The sequence below is a fragment of the Thunnus albacares genome, chromosome 5 (genome assembly GCF_914725855.1).
Source record: "Thunnus albacares chromosome 5, fThuAlb1.1, whole genome shotgun sequence".
Taxonomy (NCBI): Eukaryota; Metazoa; Chordata; class Actinopteri; order Scombriformes; family Scombridae; genus Thunnus; species Thunnus albacares.
Genome location: NC_058110.1, coordinates 22,334,591 through 22,359,575, shown reverse-complemented (window position 1 = coordinate 22,359,575; position 24,985 = coordinate 22,334,591). Strand labels below are relative to the sequence as shown.

The 24,985-nt window shown below is 39.5% G+C and overlaps 1 protein-coding gene and 1 long non-coding RNA gene across 13 annotated transcripts in view; one reads left to right on the top strand and one right to left on the bottom strand.

The window, feature by feature from the left end:
* LOC122982447 (membrane-associated guanylate kinase, WW and PDZ domain-containing protein 1-like) overlaps positions 1–15,967 on the bottom strand; it is a 98,577-nt gene extending 82,610 nt beyond the window's left edge. For 4 of the 12 annotated variants that reach the window (XM_044351739.1, XM_044351742.1, XM_044351741.1 and 1 more), the window contains exon 1: positions 15,094–15,960. In XM_044351739.1, the coding sequence (XP_044207674.1) occupies positions 15,094–15,391 (298 nt within the window). In that variant the 5' untranslated portion in view covers positions 15,392–15,960. Of the gene's footprint in view, positions 1–15,093 lie in introns of all 12 variants that reach the window. The other 8 variants (XM_044351745.1, XM_044351746.1, XM_044351743.1 and 5 more) reach the window with 5 other exon arrangements.
* Positions 10,293–14,911, top strand: LOC122982452. The gene is made up of 4 exons (XR_006403455.1): positions 10,293–12,570; positions 12,697–12,812; positions 13,412–13,659; positions 14,745–14,911. It is a non-coding gene; the product is annotated as an uncharacterized LOC122982452 (long non-coding RNA).
* Positions 15,968–24,985: the final 9,018 nt, after the last annotated feature.

The following is a 24,985-nucleotide window of genomic DNA, read 5'->3' as shown; positions in this document are numbered from 1 at the left end:
TTTCCTGTTAGGGGAGCAATTTGACTGACTGATAGCCTGTGTACTGATAGCCACATTTTCAAAACAGAAACCTTTTTCCTGTTACATTTTGTAAATAACCGACACTGTCAGCGTGGCGGGATGGGGATTGATCAGCCTGTTGTGCCACTCAACAGAGAAATGTGTTATGGGTATTATGCAGATGAGTTCCAGCTGCACACACAGCTGTTTACATGCAACACATCAATCAAACAGTGCAAAGCTGCTGAACACATGGACTCTAGAGTGGTGTTGATTTTCTTTATTAAAACTTTCTTTGTCGTTCTGAAATAGTAATCTTTTCTGACATTACTTTTTTTGTTGTTGTTTTAATTCATGCACCTTTAAGAAACTGCAACAGAATTGAATGAATCTACTTAACATTAGTTATCATCTTCATTGTTGTAGCCTACTTCTTCGCAGCTACTGTGACTAATTCAAACCACAACAACCGGAACAGTCTTCAAGCTTCTTGACAGTAATGAGAATCTCAGATGGGGGAAGCCAGTTTCTGCAAAGCTGCTTTGATTTAGATAAGACGTCCTTCCACCTGCCATCTCAGATATATGATGGGAGTGGAGGAGATAATATGGATGTTAGGAGACGCTGTGATATACACAATGTTTCAACCTCAGCAGTATAGAAGTCTCTTGTCCACCTATTTTTGTTTGTTTGTTTGTAAATTATTTAGGTTATTTTACACTTTTATTTGACAGGGAACGTAGAGAGATGACAGGAAAGAGATGTAGCTTACAGAGAACGTCAACTATGAACCGCCCACCAGTTGAAGTCTGATCAGGGACTCTTGTTGCATCTCTATCTCCTTCATTTGTTGATGTTTCTCCACTTTCTGTAATAAAGGCTTAAAAAGCTCCCAAAAAATACACAAAAAAAGGCACGAACCAAACACGCTGCTGTTTATGGTCAGCACCGTAACCCCGAGGCCAGCGGTGTACTCATCTTCTCCACCTGTTTGAAGTTGTCAGTCCTCTGGTGTGACTTAACTTTTTCACCTTTTCCAGGGTAAAAACTCTGTGAAGAAGTTCGTGGGAAAATTAGTTGGGTTCCTCTAAACCTCAAAGATCAAAGCCTGCTCTGCTTCCTGACCCTCGTTGCAGTGTGTATGGTAAATTTTAGGTGTAATATGAAGCAGTTGGACCTTTCTGTTGAGCTATTGTTCATCGTGTGAACAGACACCTGAATGATGTTGATTAAACATTTGGTTTTTATACTCACAATCTGTCAGTGACGTGATGAAAGCCCTCCTCAGTCCATTGGATCCACCATCATCATAGTACATGATTCTACCACTAGAGGGTTTTATGCATGAGACTACATGTTAATTGTCAACAGCTTCACCTGATAAATGTCTGGAGTACAGTAACCATCTCCATATGTTTTGTAAAAATAAATGTGTGTTTTGCTTCTCTCTTGCCAGCTGATGCTATAGTGAGCCAACAGACCTACAGACATTTAATAAAGGCTTTGACATTTGCAGTGCTACACACCGACAGTACGAGGGCGTCCAGCTTTTCCAGGGCACTTCCTCTGCACTGAATGTTTGTATTATTACACACCGTTTCCAACAAAGGCTACATTTGTAATGCTTTACTCAACATGTCATGACTAATATCTGTCTAAATGTATAAGCTATTTTCCACAAAACATTTTAATTACAACTAAGTTTCAGCAAAAACACTGTTTTACAATTGAGCTTTTAGAGCATAATGAAAATCAAAGCCGTGAAGAAAACACTGTATGAAATGTTATGCTACCACAGTCAAACAAAATCATATTTCATGCCTTGATTAGCTGATATTGCATGAAGGGATAAACAGACCTATTTAAGTCATAACAGCTTTACTGTCCACCTGCAAATATCACTACTTCATCCAAGACTGTAGGCTGCATGCTAAACCAGACACAAGTCTGTACTTTGTTTACTTGAACAGATATGACAGCTCAGTTCTCTGAAGATATTCCAGTGAAAGTATTCCACATGAAAACATTTCAGATAAACATTTCCTCTTCCTCTACCTCCTCCTCACTATTCTGTTGTTTCAATAAAGTAAGTGTGATTCATGAGGACCACAACATCAGAAGCACTACTAGCTAGCTATAATAGAAAAAAACAAAGGGAATGTCAAGTTAACCTCTTAGAACAAGAGTTTCGTGATGTTTATTATTAGATATAGAAATAGACAGAAATAATACCTTCAGAAAGTTTAAGTCACTGAATCTAAAAGTATGTTTATCATCTCTGTGTTCAGATTTGACCCTCAGAAGAAATTTTGACTTGCAGCAATCGGACTCGAAGGGTTTTAAAGTACCTTATTTGCCTCCATGAGCTGTATGCCACCACTGACCGTGTTGATAAGAAGCCAAATCAGCCACCAAACTACAGTACCTAACTTCCTTTTGGTGTTATAACATCAGCATGCACCTGTCTCCTTCACTTCAGGCAGTACATTTGCCTCATATCTCTCCCTCCCTTCAACTCATAGTTTGAAAACCTCTGCCTTATAACATTAAATAACCAACCCTGTAACTCATTAGATATTAACAAGCAGCGTCACACAAATAGAAAGGCTTAAAAACCTCTTATCCTTTTAACTGTACAAGTGCTCATCGCTGATACAGTGTTGACGTGTTAAACAACAGGCGTAAAGCTAAGTTAACTAAATCTGGCTCTTCTGGAGCTGTAATTTTGCTTCGGCATTCAAAATGATAACTGGCCGTACAAAACTGAGTTGTAGGATAACATCTTGATACACAGAAGATAAGAAGCGTGTTTTCAGATTAAGCAGCTGTGTGAGCATTAGTGTCAGGATATCAGATGATAGTGCATAAAGCGTTTTATACGCTAGTAAACCAAGCAGGGTCGGGTCAGCCTCTCAAGAGCTTATGAGCAACCTGAATCTCTGGATATTGACAGAGGAGGAGGAGGGGAGGGATAGAGAGATCAGCAGCAAGAGAAATCCTCTAAGGATCATCTGAAAACCTTTCACCTCGGCTAAACAAAGCACCAAGGTTTATATAAAGAGAATAATGTTACAATAGTGTACAAGCATTTGATTTTAGAAACAATTGAATGCGCATAGACGGTTCCTGTATAAAAATCCTGCTCCAGCCTGTTAAATCCAACTTGATGACAGAGGAACCTTCGGGAAAATTAGAACGTTTCTGACACCATACTCTATTTGCATCTTAAGGGAGGTGTAATTACTGTGCCATGAAAACCACAACAAAACCAAAGAAACGGACTAAAAGTAGATCTATGATTCATGTGTATAAAACGGAGCCTGTAATGGTGTGTAATCCCTTCCAGATGTGTGAATCTAGGAGGAGCACAGCTTAAATGTCAATTTATCTCCACGAGACTCGCTCGCAGTGAGCATGTGTGTGTTTGATTGACTGTGTGACTTAGTAGGAGCATGTGTGAGCGTGTAGGTCACTGCACGTGCATGCTAGTGCAGCAGAGAGAAATAGAGTAATGGTGCTTTCAGACTCGATTTCACTTTTCATTCGTTTCATCCAAGAGTTACACGTATTTGCTTCGGAAATGATCCACCTCCACCACCTACTGACTGTCTATATCCTGGTTTATATACTGTAACTGCATAGTGAAATAATATGGAGGTGCAATGATTATTCATTGATTAGTCAATTGACAGAAGCTTTAATGGCAGCTATTTTGATAATCAAATAATTGTTTCAGTCATTTTTCAAGCAAAAAAGCCAAATATTCTCCAGTTTCAGCTTCTCAGATGTGAGGATTTGCTTCTTTTCTTTGTCATATGTGACAGTTAATTAAAAATCTTTAGGTTTTGGACTGTTGGTCGGACAAGACAGGCAAATTGAAGACTTCACCATGAGCCCTGAGGAATTACATCAAAACAATTTATCAAGAAAATAACTGACAGATTTATCAAGGACGAAAATAATCATTATCAGCAGGCCTAAAATAATAGAAGTAGCAGAGAAGGAGGTATGCTGCTTGGCTGTAGTGAGTGCCAGGGCAGTGACGGAGGTTAATGACTGCTGCTGCTGCTGTTAGTCTGTTTACAACCCTACCCACGCTCTTTCCTGTCCCATCTGCTTTTTGCCACATCACAAATCTTGTCTGACTGCACCTTAAAACAGACTTAGAGAGGGAGTCCAATGGCAAGCTGTTAAAGCTGTATCGTGAACAAGTTCTGGATCACCTCATTTGAACTTTCATATTCTTCAGAGAGGAGAAGAGAATCCAAACAGCACTGAAGCTTTCACACTGGAGAACATCTTTCTTTAAACGATACCGATGTGCCAATATGTATGTGGAAATTGGTCTTGGTCGTTGTAACAATTTGTGAATTAGTTTAATCGAGCTGCGATATTCCAAAGTTACAGTCTGTTGACAGGGAAATTCCCTCTCTTGGTTCTCCTGGAACGTCTCTTGCCAAGCTGCGGCGGAGGGATATATTCTAGCAGTGGTGTGTGGGTTTGTTGCTTGAACCGGCTTTTTACTCACATTACAAACAGAGTGAGAGCTGTCTTGAATAGTGCAAGCTGAGTATCATCAACAAACTTACATACTGTATTTCTCCGCCGCCGCTCAGCAACTGACTTGCTACTGACTCGATTTAGCTCACTCAGACTGCTGAAGCCTCATTTTAGCTTCAGCTGAACTTTGGATGCATATTTACACAGAACGAGGGTTGTGGATTTTGTGCCCTATTTCTTACAGCATAGTCTCATTCAGAGAGAATAGCTTCAGGGCCAGTATGGAGAGTAGGAATTTTTACAGCAACCAAGACCTGCTTCTATGTACATACAGTACTGTATGTATGTATTTCGAAAAAACACAAACCTATCCTTTAATTAATCAGCTATGAGTTTACACTTATAACAGCTCACAGAGACAGAGTCCTGTGTTGATTAACCAAATAAATAATTTCAAACAATACATGCATTAGCAGTACATCCTTTATATTTCACTGCTGCTCAGAAAATCCTCTTATTTCACACTTTCTCATCAAACCTATAGTGGGTTCATGCTTGTCATTTAGGTGTTTGGGGATATTCGCACTTGATCAGTTGATATTCTTTATCAAAACAACAGTCGGAGTGGAGAGACAGCTGATAAGAGACAACACACTGTAATATAAATGACTATATAAGAATCTTATTTAGTGCCGTTTGGTTGTTCTTGTTCACACTAATGGGATAATGTGTTATGTGTTTTATTTCTGTCTCGGCTCCATTTTGCTGGTTGTATTACCGGACTGAAAAGCCCGAGAACTGTCATGTACCACGCCGCTCGATATAATAAAATATTCAGTGAAGTGCAGATTAGGCAGATCTTCCTTAGAACATCGAGGGATTCTACTTATATCCACATCAATCCATCACAGCAGCAGAACAAAGTAATAAAGAGCCAAACACAGATGAGATTGTCTACGCAGGTCTTAAAAAACACCCACTCTGATTGTCCATTCATTCGTTCATTATGCAAATTAGAGCATCTTATCTGTCAGAGGTCATAGTTCAGCATGCAGCTCCTGCAACATCACATTTTCACACATTCAGACAACAAACACGACCACAATTAATCATTGGCAAACATGTCAGTCCACCTGAAAATATAAGAAATACCATATGGCATTATGTTATGTGAGTATATAACATGCTCCATGTATCATATGGGTTCACATGAAAACCTTATAAACAATCTGTTAGATCAACTAAAAAGGTTGTTTGTCTTTATTTTTGAAATGTTGACATTTTGAGAACAATTATCATTATGAATAATAATTATGGTCATTTACGACCAGCAATGTAAATGTTACAGCTGAATGGTACATTTACATTAAATTCCCTTTCAGTTGCTGACATGTTGGAGCAGATAAAACGTTCACATATTTGCTAGTTTACATTTCTCCCATTGGATGTTATCTTGTTAACAAAGATTAGATCATTATAATTACCTGTTGTGATTTACCTCTTTGAGAAAAACAACCAGACAGACAAACACTGTCGAGTGAAGAAGCGGCCTTTCAATACGTTAGTCAAGCGGCAAAATATTTGTGATGATGAGGCATTTCAATTATTTGTTCTGTACAATATATTTATCATGCTTTAGCTGAACATCGATTAAAAACCTTTTTTTAAAGAAGGATGCATTTTCCAGAGAAGAGTGAAAATGAGGAGAAGGAACTATGACCATAGACTGTAATAAAGATGGATGTAGCGAGGTGTGACGTCACCCATTGGTTTGCATTGGAGCCAGTCTGAAGCGCCATCTTTTCCGTTTGGAGCCAGGACCTTCCAGATAAGGAGTACGTAGTGTTGCCTTTCAGACTGTGGAAACACGTCCTGCTGCCTCCGACCAAAGTGACCACCAGCACACTTATTAGAGGGCCTGAATTTAGCGATTGAGAGCATAATGACTTGTTTAAAAAAAATGACTGACTTAGTATTTCTAGAGAGAAGATGACGTTTTTTAAAATGGGAGTCTGCTGGATGCAGGGATTTTTTGGAGCCAGCATCTAGCAGCTGTCGGTGGCAGTGCACTTTAAGGTGCTTCAGTATTGGCTTCGGCCTCAAGCTGTGGTAGATGCCACTTGACTATGACTAAATAGTTTCAAACTCCTGCAGTAATAAAGGATCATTTATAACACACCAGTATACAGGACTAACAGGCCGTGCATCTGCTCCAAATTAAGTGCCACACTACAAAACTACTACAGAGTGTACAAAACTTGTTAAAACATAATTTTTTAAAACTGTTGCATCATTTTGATGTAGTTTTTTTAATGGTGGTTATACTTTATGTACAAGCACATGCTTAGATGCTGATGATACAAGAGTGAAACAGATACTAGGATTAATAAATGGTTTGATAAAAGGTTTGAGATTAAAAAAGAAGTAGTGTCTTCAGGAGCCAAGGTTTGACCCACAGAGGACTTAACTGAACTCTGGGAGTCTGAGGCTGCATCTCCTCCCCAAACAAGATGCATCACACTGAAGTGAAACTGAGTTCAAGTTCACTTAAATTTAAACAACAGTTTGTTTCAGTTTAAGCTGCAGTGTGACACAGAAGAAAAAAAATAAGACATGATTCTACTTTGTTCTGCTACGGAAACTAAAGTGTATCAGTAACATCTCCTATTTGCTGCTTTCGCTGAGCTTCATGGTAAACATGTATCTGTTAGGACTCTGTTAGAAGTGAACATGATGCATGTGAACTCCACAAGACACAAATGTACTTTAGCCGCCCTGAGGGCTTCCCATGCTTGTTACTGATAGTGTAACTGGCGTGCTGTGGAGGAGTATCTCTTCATGAACCTACGGTTCAGGCGTAGATTTACTCTCCTTTATCGCCCGAAGCATTCCTTTCAAGCTGAGGTAATTTCTTAATTTCAAACTCTCCTTTACATATAAGAGCTGATGAGAAATACAAAATCTGAGCACATGTTGAAGCCACTTCAAACACAACTGAATCATTCAGTTAATAACACAACATCTGTGTGTGTGTGTGTGTGTGTGTGTGTGTGTGTGTGTGTGTGTGTGTGTGGGGACACGTAGGCTCAGACGAGACTTCCTGGCTCCCTGTGCGGTAACACCTGTTTTCTGCACCGGTGAAATAATTCACGTCTCCATCCAGCTTCCAGACAAACACACACACTTACTCACATCCAAAGAAACACAAACACACTAAACTTCCAGCTCATATCAACTTCAACAAGCACTGGAGGAATATTACACATTTAGGAACACAAGGAAATTTATTTTTTGGATAAAGATGAAACACTGTTTTTCATTTTACGAAATTCTCTCATCCAAATGAATGATTCCAAACACATTGTAATTAACTTATGAACAAACTAATATACTGAGTTACAAAGGTTTTAGTTTTGCATGTGTGAAGAGGTTTTGTGATGAAATACATAATAGTGGAAGGCAGTATATTGGTTATTTTGATTTTGTGATGTTATTTTACATATATATCAATGTCAGAAAACTATTCTTACAGATGTATGATAGTACGAGTAATAATTTAACACATTTTTGATACAGTTAAGGTAACGAGTACCTCAGAATGAACCTCAATATCAGCCTCCAATAACATCAACTCACTTTTTAAACTTTACTTACACTTGTGCCAAAGTATTACCTGAATTTCAACACAGAAACCAAAATGATACTTTTTTTGATACCTTACAAACTTAACCATGTTTTCTGTAACAAAAGAAGCCAAACCTCTCTAATTTTGTCTAACTTTGTATAAAGTTGCAAAAATTTGGATTAAAATCAGTTGCTATCTGATCAAAGAGTAAGTCAACAAGATTACAAAGCGGACCCAACATTTGATGCCAGTTTCCTTGTGCGGTGTTGCCAATAAAGTGATGAGGTATGATACCCAGTCTGAATACAGCATAATAAAAAAGTAACAAAAACATGATGTAACACATGGCAAAACACTGTTATCACCCCACAGTTAACTGAACTAAAAAGAACAATGACCGCCTCTGCCTGCTCCAGCATCACATCCACAGTACTGATGTTTATTGGCCTGCGTTTATTCCAACTTCACTGTTACAACACCTGAGGCAAAGTCTCTGAATTACACAACCGCTTGCTGAAGCTTAAATGACACGAGCTGTTTGGGTGTGGCGGTGCTGCCCCTTTGCTGGTATTCTGCCATTGTTAGAAATGTTTGGCAGTCACTTCATCAAGGTCAAAGTAAAATTCCAACGTATAAACCTTTTAAAAAAAATTTGCTCCTACAGTACGTGCATCAGTAGACAAAAGTTCCTTTGAAGACATCCACACCAGAGTTTCTTATAATGTCAGACTCTGGATAAGAAGGCTGAACACATGAGAAGATAAGGACAAACAAAACAACCGAGCCCTCACCGCCTAAAACACAACGCTCATAAAGGGACAGTGGTTGAGGAAGGAAAAGGAAAAAGCAGAGGCTACAGAGAGGAGGGAGAGAGACCGCCGTAGGATTCATGTCACAAGCCTTTGACAAGCCTTTCGGGATATACGTCGTATGCACTTAATCAAGACTGACAAAGTCTTCATACATAAGAAAATGTAAGGGACTTGCATTCTGGGACAAGCACATCACAGAGGAGATCTGTGTCTGCAAAGCCCTCACATCCTCATGATGTGTGTAAGCCTTCTTAACCACGCACAAAAGCCGCAGACACAATTTCAGTGACACAACTTAGTGCAATCTTTACATAACGGTAAAAACAGGATTAAAACCGAAATTAAAATTCAGTTTCACTAAGAAATCAGAATATTCATCCTTGGGGTTTGTTATAATACATGTATTTATTTGGTTGAAATTGAAATGACCAAAAAGAAGAAATTTTAGTTTTAGTTATTTTTCTGGTATGATAGTGCCCCCTACATAAGTGTTCTCCAGAGTGTCACTGTTGGTCCGGATCCAATAAAAAGAGTTTGTAATATGACTTCAGTTCCAACAGACACACAGTCAGCTAACCAGCTGGGGGGTCGACATTGTCAGCCGTTGCTTAGCCCCATCTGTGGTTTATTCAAGCCCTCCATGTGGTACTCTGTGTCCTGTAACACAGGGTAACATATGGAGTACTGAGGTCATAGAACTAGGCTACTTGTTGTGGGGGGGGGGGGGGGGGGTTGACAGCGTGCTCATTTGTCATCACCACATCTGGACCCATGAAAGAGAGAGAAAGCCAGATAGACCCCACTCCTGCCTACTGCAGGACCAACACATCACTGAGTATGCAGAAGCTGCCAATGACTCAGCAGGTGTTGAAATAACATGAACAAAAAATAATGTCGAGAGGGAATCTAAGCTAACGTTAGCAGGCTAGGTTAACTAGCTTCCCTTTTCCAACCCATCCATATGATGAGTCGGGAGGACCCATCCGTTTAGGAGCCGATGTTTGAATGGGCACATAACCAACACTGTGTATGCTTGTTGAAAAAGGGGGAAAAAAACGTCTTGTATCAACGTTTGTACAGTCCATGCTCCAGCCAGCAGTTGACAGCTTGTCTCTCAGCGACTCCCAATGCCAAATGTCAGTTAACTGTTGCCATGGGAAACGGCCACCCAGAGGTCAGACACTTAGACACTATTTCCACAGATATGTCCAAAACAGTTTTAACCTCTTTTGAAAAATGGAAAATTATGATTATAGTTTATATTTCCTCTCACCAATGGTAGGCAAATATTGGCCTGTGGGCCAAATCCGGTCCTCCAGCAAAAATATTTGGCTCCCAGTCAAAAGCAGAAGTTTTGACTTCATAGTTTACATTAAAAATTTTGCACAATCACAGATCTGCTGCAGGTAACAAAATAAATACAATACAATCATGTAAATCCCAATGAATGTAACCGTGTCACATCTACTATTGCCCCCACAGGGGGAGGCATTAAAGCAATGGCTGCCTCATGCTCATAGATCAATGCATAGTGCTGAAATTAAGTCTAAAACTAACAGCAATGAAATTGAATTCCTCCACAACTTTAGACTACTTAACCATAACAGATTTTCCATTTTTTTCTTAAAGCCCCTTTACACTTTCTGATTTTGGGCTGTCTGTGACAAAATTGAGAATCATGAGAGAAACGTGGTAAAATGGTCCTAGATCGCACTGAGACACGTGCACAGACGACTGATGAGGAGCTTTGGCAACTAAAGACAGACAGCCTGAGGCAAAATTCTGTCAGAAATGTAAGCCCAAATTCTCACAATGTGACTGCTGCTACAACCCACGTCTACAAACAAATCGATCAGAATACAACATGGAATGACACAGAATACACAAGGCCAGTATGACATTTCACAAGTGTAGTTTTCTAAATAAAGTTTAGGGAGAAAACACACTCATTCTCCTTAATACATTCATGTCACAAAAACCAAATTGATGGAGGTGAAATGAAAAATAACTTTGCTGCATTTTCAAAACATCTGATGATGTGCTGCTGCTTTCATACACTCTTTTCTGTTTACATCATAGCGCTAAGATTCACCATACATTCAGCGCACAATCTGACAGTCTGAATCTGTCTCAAATTGACACTACACAAGCTGACACATATTGGAACCAAGATTTTATCACAGGCATCTGGCACAATGTGACATGCAATATTGAAGGCAAGCATAAGGCAACCACAACAGTACGTTATATCAACTGTGAATGAAGCAGGCCGCTGTTTAATATGGGCGGATAACCAGTAAAGTACGTCTCTAGTCTTGAAGTGCAACACAGAACTTATATTTGCGTATTAGGTATTTTTAGCCAAATTAGTTGGTTTTTTTTTTTAGTTGTAACTGTAAGCCCCTAGTTACTAATAGGAAAAGTGATGTCTGCTCTCAGATACAATCCTTAACAGTGTTGTAAATCTATTTATTCTTGAATGAATTAAAAGAAATAAACAAAACATACTGCCTTTGTTTCCTCTGCCGGCCTATGAAACATCCTGAAAAAACTGGCCCAAGGTTGAACCTAATTGCTGACCCCTGTCTTACACAGAAGGGAGGAGAATTTTACTTTCAGTTTGACTTTAAAGAACATTATGTCTGTCTTTAATTGCCTTTCCCGGTCTAAAGGTTAACAGTTTTGTGATGCTGCATTGATTTGCTTTTTGCTCTGCTGTCTACCCTGAGGCCACAGCGTAGGGTTGGCTGTTAGTGACCCTGGTTGGTATACACGCCAAGTTTGGCTCAAGGACACTTCAGCAGGACAGATGCTTACTATCCTGAAGGTCTGAATGATTAAACAGATGGTCTGCCTAATCACTATGCAACCCTGCCACCAAGGGGTGAGCAGGGTGACCGGAGAAAGCAAGACCTGAGAAGAAGGGGTGAAACCGTATCAAAATGGAGAATTTTGGGTATGAATGTTTCATTGGGGTGTACCAGTGAACTCCTGGCCCCACTTCTCAGGAATGCCTGGCATCCAGCAGGCGGTCCAGATTACTCCCTGGCTGGGTTGAAGTGAAGGCGAGATCTAAGGCGACCCAGGGCCATTTGTTCCAGAGATCAGACAGCCACCCAGCCAAACCCACCCATGATCAGAGTGTCGTAAACCCACAGATACTTTAGGTGCTGGAGGAGATTGTGATTCACTTAAAACTCAACTGCCAAGAAGAATGTACGAGTTGTAAAACAGAGAAACTATTGTAATAATGTTGTTCATACCTATTTCTTCATTTTGTATTATTCATGTGCAACATATTTCAGCCTCAAAAGGTTTATACTGTACATAAGCTCTACTTTAAACCAACAACTGTCATTCTTGGGGCAAAAACTAACAATTATTTTCATCATCGATTAATTGTTTTGTCAATAAAATGTTAAAAAAATTGTGAAAAATGACATTCACAATTTGTAAGAGCTGGCGGTGATATCTTCAATTTGCTTGTTTTGTTCAACCAACAGTGCAAAACCTAAAGATTTTTAATCTATCATCACATATGACAAAGAAAAGCAGCAAATCCTCACATCCTCCTCACATCTGAGAAGCTGAAACCAGACATTTGGCCTTTTTGCTTGCAAAATGAAAGAAACGGTAAACGGATTATCAAAATAGTTGCCAATTAATTATTCTGTTGATCGACTAAATGATTAATCAAGTAATTGTTGCAGCTCTGATCATTATATAACCAATTGTAATGCACAACCTTTGCACCTTTAGATATCTTATCTGGTTATCTGGTGATGACTGAAATAATGACTGGACAAGACAATTATGACATAATCTTTCACCTGTGAGTTGGAATCAGCTGATGATAGCAGACAAGAACTATACAGGTGGGTCAAAGTCTTAATGTGCCTGAAAGTACTCCCTCTTTGTACTTTCACCTCAAAACTATTCCATACCATAAATCTATTCACCATTCACCCAGTGAACAAAGTACAACTGATATTATGACATATGAATTGACCACAGCCTAAAAGGAGACCACATAGCATAGTCACTGTGTATATTTGCATATGTACTTTAGTTTGAATAGGCACTAAAAGTACAGAGGGAATGCTTTAAAAAAATAATGCCATGAATAGTTTTTAGATAGTTCTTTCTTTATGACTTCAATTATATGTTTGGGGTCATTGTCATCTGCAGAATAAAGTTTGGACCGATCAGAGGCCTCCCTGATGGTATTGCATTATGGATAAGAATTTAAACATCTAAAGTGCCTGAAACTTTTGCACAGTAATGTACATATTCTACAAAAGGCCACTGGGGTTGAAAGGCAAAATATACTGGTGTAACATTATACGTTTGTTGTGTAAATAAATGTTTGACATCTTTGGAAAATTATCCCTCACTGCTGTGTTATTCCTGAGTTATTTACAGAGCTTAATAAAAAAAAAACCTACAGCAGTGTAATATTACACCTTCCCCACAGGAATGCTCAGAGTTCATTCAGATGGTTTTCCTCCTGCATTCCTCAGTGGAAGACAACACACCTGTGGGGCTGCTGCGGTGTACCACAGACACGACCTGCCAACCTGCATACACTGATAAAGTTACAGTACTGAGGTGATGTGGCCCCCCCTGTAATATGAGCCACAGATCTTTGGAGAGGAAAGGAGAGAGATTGTCCCAACAGACAGCCTGTCATCTGTTGCGGGACGGCTCGGATCGCAGTCCCAGGTTGGTTCTGCATGGGAGCCCAACAGACTCTGAGGCACAATGAAAGTCTTGTGAGCTACTCAGATAGTCAAAGAATACCCCTGCTCCTTTAATTAGAGACGAGGAGAATCTGCTGATTCATGCAAGAAACTATGAACACAGCTCAGGATATCCTTAATGTCCACAGAAAAGTACAAGGTGTTTCCACAGGAGAGGAGAGTAGTTAGAAAGCTATTTATGCATGTTTAAAATCTGCCTAGTCTGTTCATACTGACAGCAAAGGGTGACCGCACGCCTGCCCTGCAAACACAGAGCAGTGTTAGTGCTGAGCTCTCGTCCCAGGGGTCGAGACTTCAGCTTCAGAGGTCAAGCATTCACAGTGTAGCCGCTAATGGACATACAGTACACCAGAAAGGCAATGATGCTACACTGAACTAAACCGCTGTTATGTAACACAGTTAATGATTTCCCCAGAGAGGCACTGCAAAGCTTTGTCAAATATTGTGTGTGCAAGAGAGAGACTGTCAACGTGTGTGTGTGTGTGTGTGTGTAAACCAGAATGGCAGGCCGATGGCAGACATCTGAGGTAAAATATAGGCCTACACATGCTTCGGGCTTAAAATGAAACTTAAACATAGGCTCATTTCAATATTCACTCAGGTGTCACAGAACATACACATTTGGCCGGTTTAGAGAGCAACAAAAGCCATGTGCAACACATTGGAGGCTCCCAGACAGATGCAGATGCAGCAGACCCTGAGCAATGGGTCAAACTCATCTAACATGAAAGGAGCACTTCAAGAAATACTAACCCCAGCTGCACATGAGAGGTGTCTTTCACTCACAAACACTGCAGCCTTCAGTTGACATTAACACAATTTACAGAGTGCTGTGAAATCTAAACTGCAGACTGAGGACTGTCACCAGACAAAAATTACACACCACTTACAGATAGCGGCCTTTAAGTCTTTGGCAAAGAGGAAAGTATAGTCAGGTGTCAAAAGTTTGGGAATTTGATCCACCTACTTGTGAGAGAAGCTAATTGACAGTGTGTGTTGTGGGCTCTAGTCACTGTACAGTAAGTGGCCTAATCTGTGACCCTGCAGGTTTGACCCAGAATGGCTTGAGCAATGTTAGACAAACGAGGGCAGGAGGACTGTCAGGGCAGCTTCATGTCAAGCCTGTGAAAACTCCAGGCTGCTTGTGGAGGGAAGATGAGCAGCAGCAGCACCACTGATGTGCCCTATTTCACACACACACACACACACACACACACACACACACACACATCTCCATTTTGCTATGTGCTTATAATGCTGTGCCACATGGCAATTATAAAACAACTTCCACTGGGATTTCTCCCCTCTTGTGTGTATGTGTGTGTGTTAATCTTCCACAAACGCTCTTTCTATCTTTCTGACACACCTTTACTCCTATATTTCACATTTCTCTTACCTTGACGCACAGTTTTCAACCTGATGGGACCTTGGCAGCATTTAATCACAGTTAAAATGTCATAGAGGGGTAATCCAGACACAGGTAGCCCCTCAACTTCCAGGAGCAGTTCCCCTTCGATGAGTTTACCGTCCTGGTAAATCACAGCATCCTCTCTAACTTGCCCGACGAAAGGAAACTCTCCATTCTCAGCTCCGCCGCGCAGCTCCACATTCAGCTCCCCGCACGCGTCCCGGACAATTGCGCACTCGTTCACTTTGGTGATCCAGTGGTTCTTCTTCTGAATGACTTTTGACATGATGACTCAGATCCAAACCAAATCCATTACTTCCGCGGAATCGTGTAAAAATCAGCCGATGCATAGCACAGAGATAGTCCCAACAGACTGAAAACTTCAGGGTGTTTGGGTGTCACTCCAAGTTGGAACATTTTCACCCTTCTCCTGAGCCAAGGCATGCTGCTGCCACTTCATGTAAATATCCCGATGGATCAAAATCCAGATTGTTTGTTCCTTTGTTGTTGTTTCCGCATCTTTAACAACGCACGCTCTGATTCCTCGCTATAGGGATCTAATCCGCTCTCTGATTGCCCGCTTTACATTCAAAGACTCTTCTTCTCATTAATCCTCCACTCCTGCTTCCTCCTCTGTCGAGTATTTCCTCTCTTTTTTAACTTTCTACAAGATAAAAACTGTTACCTTTACCTATCCCGTGATCTGCTTGAGTTTTTCACTCAACCAGCGGCGCCTTTAAGCAGGTAACACGACAAGTTCATCCTATTTGCTCCTGCGCTATGGATGGAGAAAAGTGGAAGGAGGGGGGGCGCATGCGTCCAGCTGCTACTCCACGAGGGAAAATCCTACCCGACCCCACACCTACCGGGTCCTAAAGCTCCTCCCCGCCCGGCGGCCCGCACGCGTTTCCAAACGGATTACAGAGCTCTCCGCGTCTAATCCCCCCAGGAGCTTCAGCATTTACTCTCTATTCATAAATAATGCAGCCGCACCGCAGGGACTCTCTATGTGGAGCAGCAGGTTTATTAAGGTTGTTGGTTCAAACTCAGAACCAGCAGGTACATTAACTGTATTGTACTGTATTTTTTTTATTTTTACAAGAGTGGTGATCTACTGTATATTAAAATTCAGAGCAAATGCTTCAGGGCTGCAAACACAAATTCTACTTTACATTTGTTTGCATTAATTTGTTCAAAACATCTCAACAACTTCAACAACTTTCTTCTCACAGACAAAAAGAAAAACAAACATCCAAAAAAATTCTCTATTTCATTTTAGAATTACACAATGTTAAATTTAAATTGAGTTTACATTATTGTTGTTGTTATATTAGTAGAAGAAGCATTGGTTACCTTAGATTTAAAATAATACATGATTTTGAAGTTAATTCATTTGGCAGAAGACTGTCTGATGGTGTGTATCCGTGGAGGATGTTGCCTGGACAGTTTAAAATACAGACACTGTTTTATACATTTAAAGGAAAGATTCATAATCTTTTTTGTTTCTTTTTTTACTGAAAAGACTGTAGCTGTGGAAGATATCAACTTTATTTTAGTAACTCAAATGGCTGATGCCTCATATTGTCTTCAGAGAAATGTCTAAATACATTTTTACTCAAAGGGATTTTCTAATGGTCAGTATGAACATGATGAATGACTACAGTGAGGAAAACTTGTTTCAGCGTTCACATGGGCACCTGACTGTTGTTTTAAGACAGACTTGAAAAATTGTGAACCTGTCCTTTAACTTCATAAATAACAAACTAAAACTAACTAAATGTATTCACAGGAAAACCAATCTGACTTATATCATCTTCCTTTTAACATTGTTCTGCTGAAGCAGTGCATGACTGATCGATATGAGGACGTCACTCCTACCAGCCTTGTTGTTGACACTTTGTAGGTCAAACAGCCCTTAAAAAAAAGCCAAACCAATTTGATTTCAGGCAGAGAAAGGAACCCTTGTCACTGGCTGACAGTAACATTATCTACAATAATGCAAATATCTGGGGCGCCTGCAGTTTGGAATGAGCGAGGAGGGATCAGGTGAGAAACACATGCCACTGCACGGGGAAAACAGGCTCTCTGTGTTTCCTGCCTGCTCAGATAAAGTACAGTAACTGGCACTCTACCACAGGCTGCGAGGGCAGTGGCCTGAAAAGCCATGTATGAAAGGCAGCTTTCCATCCCATTTCATCTCACTGTTGAGTGCTGGGAGTGTTCACAGTGACTCAACTGTGTCACTTTTACCTCTCCTGCATGACATATAGCCTAGACGGTATTTGTCTCAAACAGCTAGATTACAGCCATCATTCTTTATTTTTATCTTGCAGTTCTCACAAGTGTGTCTGCATTCATTTGATTTATATGTATTTGTCTGCATGGTGAAAAACAACATACATGACATGCTATCATTAACTCTGTGTTGTAAAGTGGGCCCTCTTCTTCCAGTCACATGTCACATGACATTCTTAGTGGGGAGGACTTACTGCTAACGGCTGCAGGCCACTGAACATGACACACATCCAGGGCGCTGATGTGCTCCGACTGGTGAGGTTGTTTCCAACAAACTGCCCTGTGATCAAAACACCATCTGAGAAACTCCTCTGCATACATATAGATTTTATCTATAATGGTACGGTTCATATGGATGAGTGTCACAGCCCCAGATTATTTGCTGCACCGATGTTCAAGAAAAAATTGAATTTCTGCACCCTGTATTTTATTAGCAGTACAATGTTTCGGTTATGGACTTTCATCAGTTATTAAATTCATAACAACTATATCTTTAAACTGAAGCCACAGGCTGTAACAACCAACAAATATTTTTACTATATTTTAGTTTTTGATTGTAAATTTTATTTCTATATTTATATCACCTGTCTTCTGTGGTAGTTGTATTTTTCTCTTACTTTGTATAAGTACTTGTGTTTTTCTGTTACCTTCTATTTTTATATCATTATGCACCAGAACAGCAGGACACCTTGTATGTGCAAACCTACTTGGTAATAAACCTGTTTCTGATTCTGATTCAAATCAAAAAGGGAGTCAAATCTCAAACCCCTGAGACAATTATCACATCAATGATTGGTAAAAACATAAATGATCAAACCACATATGTCTAAATCTGTAGAATGCAAATAAAAATGAAAGAAAATTGATTTATCCATAAATCTGACCACAAATGTAGGCTAAAATATCTGACATGTTCATTTGAAAAAACGATGTTTTAATAGAAATTGAAATACAATTTTATGTGAATAAGTATGTAAGTTAAAGACCTTGCACACCCACACAGGTGTTTTGAGTTATTCTGGCTAATTAGAGCTCAGCTCAGGCTGAAGTTGGACAAAGTTATGTAATGAATTAAACAAGGTCACGAAACCCATTGCTTCAATGACAAATGTGTGATTTGTCCTACCATAACAGTTTCAGGAGGCCTTTTTTCTCAGAAGACATTATGACATGTCAAAGTAAGAAAAGCACAGGTGTAAATAATTAAATGAATGATGACTGAATTCCATTTAGCTGCTTCAGTTTCAGAGTCGCATTGTTCATGCTGACTCACTGCCACCCTGTCATGGCTTATTGAGACACTTGAATGGAACAGAGCCATTGTTAATGTTATCAATAACACTTGTACTTTTCCTACTGCATATCAAAATGTTCTGCTGTGAAAATTTATAAACTATTATGTCATCACACTTAAAGTACCAATAAGAATGACGCACACAACAGGTGAGTGAAGGTGCAGTCAGGCCAGATTTCACTCTCCATTCATTTCTATGAGGAACAGAGTGAGATGTGTTTGTCACAAACTGACCAACCTCTTTCACTTTCTGCACCCAGGAGAAATGCTGCTTGGCTTTAGTCAGTGTAAAGACAGTAACAGAGGTTAATGTAAGGTAAAGAGTTTGATTAAAAAAAAAACCTGTATTACTCACAGCTTCCTGTACTGCCGTTGTCACTCATTCTGCTCCTGCAGTTTATGCTTGCAATCCTTCCACTGCTTTTTCCCTGAGCACCAGCTGTAGTCCGGTCTGACTGCACCATAAGGAGATTGTGAAGCAAGGTCTAATCATTGATACAGTATTTATCAAGATCATATAGTTCCGGACAGAGTAATTGCAGTGCAGCAGGAAACCTTATCAACTCTAAATCACACCAACACTAGTCTGTCCATGTATCACAGTATCGGGTGAAGTACTTTGTAAAATTAGTTTAAAATGTTTATGTTAATAATTATATATATATATTTGTTCTCTGAGTTTCTCTATCCATTCAGTTACTGACTCTAAACAAGATTTAGCAATTTGAACAAATTCTTTTACAATAATAGAAAGTAAACAGTAACAGACAGTCGCTTTGTGAAGACAAATGAGAAAAACTTCACTTTATATGGTACATAAAGGTGAGCCTACAGCAATGACTGGTCAAGTAATACATGCAAAGCCTCCAGTATTGTGTAACACAGACTGTTTGGTTTTATGAGTGACAGTAATTGGGCATCCAAACCAAGAGTCCACAATCAATGTAGAGTAATTAAATATTAACCAGCTAGTCAAACATTGTATCGATCTGTCATGGCGGTCAGAGAATAAAAGATACAGCATCAAAGCTCTCGCTGGTGACAACAAAGAGACAGATCATGCTGGGATAGCTCAAGGTGTTTGGTTGAATCTCATCAATCACTTTGTAAAATATTCTCTTAGTTATACTGACTTATTCATCATCTTTCTGAATTTATTCATGTTTTATGAATCATTAAACACAAACACTAAAAAAGAAAAAAGAGCAAGAAGTGAATTCCATACATTCAAGAAGCTAGAAAATAGTTTGGATTTGTTATTTTCTTTCTCTATTTATCTACAATTAAGGTCTTCACTTCACGCATATGGTGTCCCAAGCTTGAAGGATCCAAATAAAATATTCACTCAGACTTCTCAGACTCAAACACTTAACACCTCTGACAGTTTGGAGTAAGGATATACTAGTGTTCGATATAGTTGTTCCCAGCTGCTCCTTGCCTCAAGCAGCAGATTTTCTCTCAGACATCAGGTCACGGTCCAAACATTGACCAACTTAACACAGGAGACAGAGCTAACCGCTACTGCCTCTTCACACAATAAATTAAAACTAAAACAACTAATGAGGCTTAAAGTTAAATAAAAATAAGCATTGTAGGAAGAGAGTGCATATAGAGCTTAAAACCAATATTTAAAAAAACAGAAGCATTGCAACAGCAGTAATTCAGCCCTATTCAAAACTGTATTTTCAGCACAATATAAACAGGCCTAAAACTCACTTTTTTTCATCTTTTTTGTGTTCAGTGTTAGTAAAACCAAACTGAATATATTCTGTGTCAGTTTTGTTCAACCTGTGGAACAAACTTCTTCTCTTTCTCTGCAAGGCCGCTACAGTGATCGGACATGCAAGGGGAGGATCACATGACCCACACAGCCAGCACTGGTAGGTTACTGGTACTGTTGCATGTTGTAGTCGTGGATCTATTGAGAAGGTTGTAGGGCTGCTACCAACTAGAAATGGTTCTTAAAATTAAAGCATTGCTCTGGAAATGCTCTGTATTTATAGTTTGTTTTTGTTTTTTTGATGATGTTGACCCAAATGTTTCCACCTACACAGAATGAACTTGCGGTCCACTTTTGGACTGCAACCTGCAAGTTGGGAACCGCTGCTTTAAAACATCAATTAACTAGAGTAGAGTTTGGAAAAAAATTTAACTTTCTTCGTGAATCACTGATTATCAATTAATACATTATCAATATATTTACAGAGCATATTACTCCTCAGATCCTCAGACGTGCAAGGTAAGGGTCACATGACCCACACAGCTGGCATCGATAGGTTACTTGTACAGTTAAGTTGCATGTTGTAGCCGTGGATGTATTAAGGAGAAGGTTGTAACACTGCTACTAACTAGAAAGCGGGAAATGGTACTTAAAATTAAAGTGTTGCTCTGGAAACTTGCTACATGTATAGTTTTGGATTGTTTTTTTTATGAAGATGACCCAAATGTTCATGACAAACAGAATGAACCCATGAACCATCACTTTAATACAGCAATTAGCTAGGGTAGAGTTTGGAAAAACATACCATTTTCTTTGAGAAACACTGCTTATCAATTACTGCAATATAAATAAGTTCACAGAGCTCAGAATCAGAATCAGTTTTATTAGCCAAGTATGAAAGCATACAAAGAAAATGAAGAAAATGAAGTTGCTCCACAGTGTGAGTAATGGTTATAATGGGACATATTATCACATGGTTTAGGAATGCCAAAAAAGTGTCTGTGTTTTTGAAAGTGGTAAGCATGAGTACAGTATATCTCATTTTGTAGAAGATTCCTTGTTTACAAACTGTCCTACTCCAACATGATGATTCTTTCTTTCTTATCATGGCTCCAACAACAAAAAAAACCACTTGCTTGTTATCTCATAGACGTCGGTTATTTTCATGGTTGGATGCTATTTATCCAGATCAAGGGGCAGCCAGAAAACATGGAGCAAAGACAGAAAAAGTTAATTTCGTTAAGTGAGTGTTACTGAAAGTCCAGTCAGCCAGCAGAGTGTGTGCTGGACAGGCTGATGCCTTCAGTTACCTTCTTGTGCATGTGAGAGAGATTAGTGAACAGCTGGTCAGTGGAGTTTAGCGATGTTTATTTCTGTTGCTCATGAAAAAAATGCCCACATGCCCTGACTTTGCAATGCACACAATGCATTTTTCACATATGTTTAACCACATTGCTGTACATTTGATGAATGAATGTTTTAAACTGTTGCACTATTTTATATCTGTGTGTTACTAAAGCCCAACAAACAACATCAAAGTGCGGAGTACAAAGTGTATTGACACAAAGATGAATTCACTGGCTATTTGTAATTCAGAGAAACATCTGAGGGTGTTTGTGTGCAGTGAAATCATGAGAAACAGACTCATGTACACCTGCGAAGGATCAGATGGCTGCAGGGTTTGTTAAATAATGCAAGAGTTACCAGCTGAATCCTCATATTCCAGATGTCTCACAGGATACAAGGTTCAAATCTTCTCTTTTAGAGAAACCTGTAATGGATGCAGTGAGCCGCAGTTACATTTTAATGAGCCCAATCTTCATTTTTTGTGTATATATCGTGCATTCACAAACAACATTTGCTCATGTTGTAGCAAAATTTCATGATGGTAACTCATCATTTACCAAATGAAGTGCTCCTTGAGAAGTCTAAAATGGTAATCATGATCTTGCTGTCAAAATGTCTGCCTGTTAAGAGAAGACCAAGGAGAGGGTGGGGGGTGGGGACAAGAGAGATAAAGAGAAAGAGCTGAAGGCAGATATGGAAACACAGACCGACTCAACGGAATGACAGAAAATGAGATATCACGATGGCGGAGCGTTCATGACGATGATTTTGACTGCTCATTAAAAATTAGGGCATCAGTGAGGATGTAACTCATAGGAAGTGAGAGCGGGGATGGGGACACACATAATGACAAAGCGACAGGAGTTTTCATGCAGTGTATGTTGTACTCTGGCCGTCCAACCCCCTCCCTTACATAAGAAGCACGCTTGGCTGCGGGCGTAGAAAACAAGGCCTGTCCCCATGCGTTGAGACTTCCCCTTCACTGGTTCTTAACCATGCAGTACACAACAGGAGCAGACAGTGAGCAATATTGAATTATTCAGGCACAGAGAACATTGCAGCAATGGAGGGAAAAGAGCTGTGTTGACTTTAGTCTGGAAAGAAGAGCATTGAGATTTAGAAAAGCCTAAGTTGGTTACTGTCAAATTCTGTGTGTGTGTGTGTGTGTGTGTGTGTGTGTGTGTGTGTGTGTGTGTGATTCAATGTGCTTTTTGTTATGATAACGTTCATTATGCATGTGTGAACTCCAGTGATAGAAGATAACTAAGTGTATTTATTCAAGTACTGTACATAAGTACCATTTTGAGGTAACTGTACTTTACCTAAAGTTGCACTAATCAATATTTATATGTGAAAAAATGTAGCTGATGAACCCACAGAAAATTATCACCTGACTCTGCAGTTCCCCTCAGCTCTACAGGGCTTTCAGCTCATTGTTTACAGTTTTGATTCCCTCTCACAGCTCTCATCAGTGTAATTTCCAGGTGCAGCAGGCAAAACTCACTGTATGCTACCTTCCCAGCGCCAAACAGCATTCTGACAAAGTTAGAGACACGCTGCTGGAACATAGTGAAGCATTTAGCAGCTAAAGAGCCAGATATTTCCACCAGAGTTGATGGAAATCAAATCAGGGCTAGAAGAGAGTGCATATTGGACTTAAATTTATCAGGTGGACAGAAACAGGACTCCAATTGAATTATAATGTTTCTCTGTAACTGCTGGACATGTAAATAAGCAACTGTTTGCTAAAAAGTCACCTTAGAAGGTAATAATATGTCAATGTTGTGTTTACAGCTTGTTTCTGCTGCCCCCAAGTGGATGGAAATTATTACAGGTTTAAGGTTTATTTTGAACTACTTTAGTATTTTTAATCCACTACATTAATGATTGACATTGACACCTGTAGTAATTTTGCAGATTAAGATTTTATATACAAAATGTATGATCAACATATAAAATATGATGCATTGTTACAGATTAAATATCTTGACAAGTATATTTTAATAAGGGATTGAAACGCTGCTCACATGTTAATGGACCGTTAATCCTACCTAAACTCCGTCATTCAGGTCGCTCACTATGCTCTCCGATGAAAGGCGCCTGTTACCACCACCACAACAAGGCCCTAAGTCACTAGCTAGACTCTTCTCCTCTGTAGTTCCCCAGTGGTGGAACGAATTACCAAACTCTGTTTGCTCTGCAGAGTCCCTCTCAATCTTTAAGAAGATACTAAAAACCCAGCTCTTTCGCAAAGACCTCTGCACTTGATGGACTGAAGGTAGAAAGGTAAGGTAAAAACAAAAATACAAAAAAAAAAAATCTGCTTCTATGCAATCTATGCACTCTATGCATTGCCTTGGTGCACTGCCTGTTGGCATATACGTCCTATTGGACTCAACCTTAGCTTTATGGCACTCACTTGTATTGTTGTCTCCTGACTAGATCTCTGCTTGTGTTGTATCAGCTCTCAGATGTCAGTCACTTTGGATAAAAGTGTCTGCTAAATGAAATTGTGAATTGTAATCTACGTTTGTACTTTTACTTAAATAGCATTCTGAATGCAGGACTTAATTGTGATAAAAACTTGTAATGGAGTTGTTTTACTTGTATCCATGACAAGTAAGCAAACTCCATCCATCAATGAAGGCCAGAAGATGTGGCTGAAAGCAACAGAACCTCCACTGAGGTTGCATATTGCTACTTTAAGTAAAGGTTTTGAGAACTTCTTCCTCCACTGGTGCGCACACAGACACGCTCCCCTCCTGCATCGTTAACACACCAGAGCACATATCATTCTAATGCATTTTATCACCAACCACGAGATTCACATCACCCTCAGACCTCATGCTTGGTTTAAAAATATTTCACCAAACAAGATAATACGGCTTTCTTCCACCTCTACGTGTCATCAGCTAACTGTTCCAAACAAACAGGAAACATCTCAGCCAATGAGGTGGACAAGAGGTGAGCAACACCGTACATTTCAGGATCAAAACAAGTGTCCTTTCTTTCTTTCTTTCTTTCTTTCTTTCTTTCTTTCTCTAATCTCTTCAATTAAGGTCTTTGCTTGGTTGGAAATAGTAAGTAGGAGGAAGTGGACGGTATTTGATGTGAATTTCCTCAGACATCACATGTTTGATGTTCGTGTTCAACAGCTCACAAAGTAACAACTGAACATGAGTATTCACTACCTTCAATAAATAATTGCATCTAACTTGTCTGCA